This window comes from Vigna unguiculata, chromosome 1, assembly GCF_037176805.1.
Source record: "Vigna unguiculata cultivar grain cowpea cultivar isolate G323 ecotype 2 chromosome 1, ASM3717680v1, whole genome shotgun sequence".
NCBI lineage: Eukaryota > Viridiplantae > Streptophyta > Magnoliopsida > Fabales > Fabaceae > Vigna > Vigna unguiculata.
In genome coordinates this window covers 24,153,697-24,157,139 of record NC_140792.1, presented here as the reverse complement: position 1 = coordinate 24,157,139, position 3,443 = coordinate 24,153,697, and the positions used below count along the sequence as shown (strand labels likewise).

General features: G+C 37.9%; 1 protein-coding gene across 1 annotated transcript; it reads right to left on the bottom strand.

Moving 5' to 3' along the window:
• Positions 1-2,133: 2,133 nt before the first annotated feature.
• On the bottom strand, positions 2,134-3,168 carry LOC146888797 (uncharacterized). The gene is made up of 2 exons (XM_085673433.1): positions 2,557-3,168; positions 2,134-2,449 (listed from the first exon to the last, which is right to left on the bottom strand). Exons 1-2 carry the CDS (start codon positions 3,146-3,148, stop codon positions 2,415-2,417), a joined length of 627 nt encoding a protein of 208 aa, XP_085529559.1. The 5' UTR covers positions 3,149-3,168; the 3' UTR covers positions 2,134-2,414.
• Between the last annotated feature and the right edge of the window lie 275 nt (positions 3,169-3,443).

The following is a 3,443-nucleotide window of genomic DNA, read 5'->3' as shown; positions in this document are numbered from 1 at the left end:
AAGGGATATTTTCCATCTGTTTCCGTTCCAAATCATTCTTTGGACATTGCATGAGACTAAACTTGTCTCCTTTCTGTATTGGAACAGGAGATGCTGAACATTTATCCATTCTGAATCTCTCTAAAACTTTATTAATATATGCATTCTGAGACAAACCTAACAATCCTTGTGATCTGTCACGGAATATTTCTATTCCTATCACATAGTATGCCTCACCCATATCTTTCATTTCAAAGTTATTAGAGAGAAACCTCTTAGTCTCACTTAATAGACCAAGATCATTCGTCGCAAGCAAGATATCATCAACATACAGAATCAGAAATATAAACTTACTCCCACTGACCTTCAGATATATACACCGATCAACGGTGTTTTCCTTAAATCCAAAGGACACAATAGTATCATTGAAATTAAGATACCATTGCCGAGAAGCTTGTTTAAGTCCATATATCGATCTCTTAAGTTTACACACCATGTGCTCCTTTCCTTCTTCAGCGAACCCCACCGGTTGGTCCATATAGACATCCTCTTCTAAATCCCCATTCAGAAAAGCAGTTTTAACATCCATTTGATGCAACTCAAGATCATAATGAGCTACTAATGCCATGATAATTCTAAAAGAATCTTTCTTAGAAACAGGCGAAAATGTTTCCTTATAGTCAATGCCATCTTTCTGAGTAAAACCTTTGGCAACAAGACGGGCCTTGTAACGTTCAATATTGCCTTGAGAGTCACGCTTAGTCTTAAAGACCCATTTACACCCAACTCTCTTGCATCCTTCTGGCAATTCCACAAGGTCCCATACGTCATTATGTGCCATTGATTTAAGCTCATCTTTCATGGCATCTAACCACTTATCAGAATTATCACCATTAATGGCTTCTGAAAAAGAAATTGGATCATTATCAATACTTAAGTCATTTTCTGACTCTTGTAGATAAACCACATAGTCATTCGAAATAGCAGACTTTCTATCTCTGTGAGATCTTCTTAATACTATTTCTTGTGGTTGTTCTACTATCGGTTCATTGTTAACCTCGGGATCATTAATTTGTTGTTCTTCTTGATTGTTGTGAGTTTCTACAACATGTGGAACAACAACTCTTGATAAAGAAGTACTAGTTATAGGAACTTGTACTCTAACTTCCTTAATCTCCACATTTCGTGAAGCTTCACTCCCACTGGTTTCGCCATTTTCAATGAACCGAGCATTTCCAGTTTCAACGATTCTTGTACTATGGGTAGGACAGTAAAACATATACCCTTTTGATTTTTCTGGATAACCAATGAAAAATCCACTGATTGTTCTTTCATCCAGTTTCTTTTCTTGCGGATTGTATATTCTTACTTCTGCCTGACAACCCCAAACATGCAGGTGTCTCAAACTGGGTTTCCTATTCGTCCATAACTCAAAAGGAGTTTTTTGAACAGCTTTACTAGGAACCCTGTTCAACAAATACATGGCAGTCTTTAAAGCATACATCCACAATGATACGGGTAAACATGAATTACTTAACATACTCCTAACCGTATCCATTAAGGTTCGATTACGCCTTTCTGATACACCATTTTGTTGTGGTGTGCCTGGCATTGTGTATTGAGCACAAATACCACGTTTCTCAAGGAACTTAGCAAACGGACCAGGGTGTTGTCCACTTTCATCATATCTTCCATAATACTCACCACCTCTATCAGACCTTACGATTTTCACCTTTCTGTCTAATTGCCTTTCCACTTCATTTATATAAACTTCCAAGGCATTTACTGACTGAGATTTCTCATGCAGTAAATAGACATGTCCATAACGCGAAAAATCATCAATAAAGGTGATGAAGTACTTCTCTTTATTGAAAGAATTTACATCAAACGGACCACATATATCGGTGTGTATGATTTCAAGAAGCTGAGTGCTTCTCGTGGCTCCTTTCTTTGTGTGTTTAGTTTGTTTGCCTTTAATACAATCCACACACACATTCAGATCAGTAAAATCTAAATCCGGAAGGATTTCATTCTTTACTAATCTTTGCATTCTTTCTTTGGAAATATGTCCCAAACGTTTATGCCACAAGAAAGCAGATCGTTCATCCACTAAACTACGTTTAGTGCCAACATTGTGATGCAAAGTCATAAGAGTTTCAGCATATAAATTATCCAAATTCAATTTATATAAACCATCATAAAGTGTACCAGATCCAATCATAAAAGTACGCTTAAACAAACTGAAACAACCATTCCCAAACTTAAAAGAATATCCAGCAATATCAAGCTTAGACAAAGAAATTAAATTCCTAGTGATACTAGGTACATAAAAAGTATCCATAAGGTCTAAGTGATATCCAATGTCGAGGATTAGACGATAAGTCCCGACCGCTTCCACTGGAACTTTCTCTTTATTGCCCATGAAGACAAACTTCTCATTTGGGTTTATGGTTCGGGTTGTAAGAAATCCCTGCATCACATTAGAAACATGAGTCGTACATCCAGAATCAATCCACCACGTATTATGGGGAACTTCAGTTAAGTTTGATTCAAAACATACATAAGCATTATGCTCACCTTTCTTTTCGAACCAAGCCTTACGCTTTATGCAGTCCTTCTGGAAATGTCCAGACTTCCCGCAGAAATGACATTTGTCATTTTTCTTCTGGATTTTGGTTGAGGACTCGTCAATCTTTAGTGGTCCTTTACCCTTTCCATGTTTCTTAGCAACTTTCTTTCCAACAGCTCCTTGATTCTTCACATATTGAATAGAGTGGCTTCCTAAGTTCTTCAGTCGGGTCTCCTCCTGAATTAGCATACTGTGCAATTCATGCACATTCCACTTGTCTTTCATGGTGTTGTAGTTCATCTGGAACGGACCATACTCAGACGGTAATGAGTTCAGAATGAACTGCACGAGAAAACCTTCATCCACTGCCATTCCTAAAGACTTAAGTCTTGCTGCGATATTTGTCATCTCGATCACATGCTCATGCATAGTACGCGAACCGTCAAACTTCATAGTGGTCAACGTACTCATCAGTGTCCCAGCGAGAGACTTATCAGCAGTTTGGGAGCGCTCTTCCACAAATTTCATAAATTCTCTTGCGTCATCAGTTTTGGGAAGAGCTGACTTTATATTACTTGCTATGCTCATTCTCATAAACATTAAGCTAAGTCTGTTTGATCTTACCCAGGCTTTATAATGGGTTTTCTCTTCATTGCTACTAGCATCCGTGATAGCAGCCGGCTTTTCAACTAGAAGAGCTAGATCAAGATCCAACACACCTAAGTGAAATTGGACTTGCTCACTCCAGTCAGGGAAATTCAACCCATTAAAGACTGGAACAGACGAAGCAAGCGCGTGTAAAGATACCGGAACAAAGACTGCAATTAACACATGCCTAACATTAATGCTTTGAGTCATAAAACTAAACGTAAAAACAGATTCAGATATAAACAAT

What these genes read in the sequence shown, in the direction of transcription:
- LOC146888797 (XM_085673433.1), bottom strand. Translation starts at nt 3,148, where the DNA reads ATGTTTATGAGAATGAGCATAGCAAGTAATATAAAGTCAGCTCTTCCC. An exon ending in GGCTTGGTTCGAAAAGAAAG is followed by an intron (nt 2,450 to 2,556) that starts GTGAGCATAATG and finishes AATGTGATGCAG; the next exon opens with GGATTTCTTACAACCCGAAC.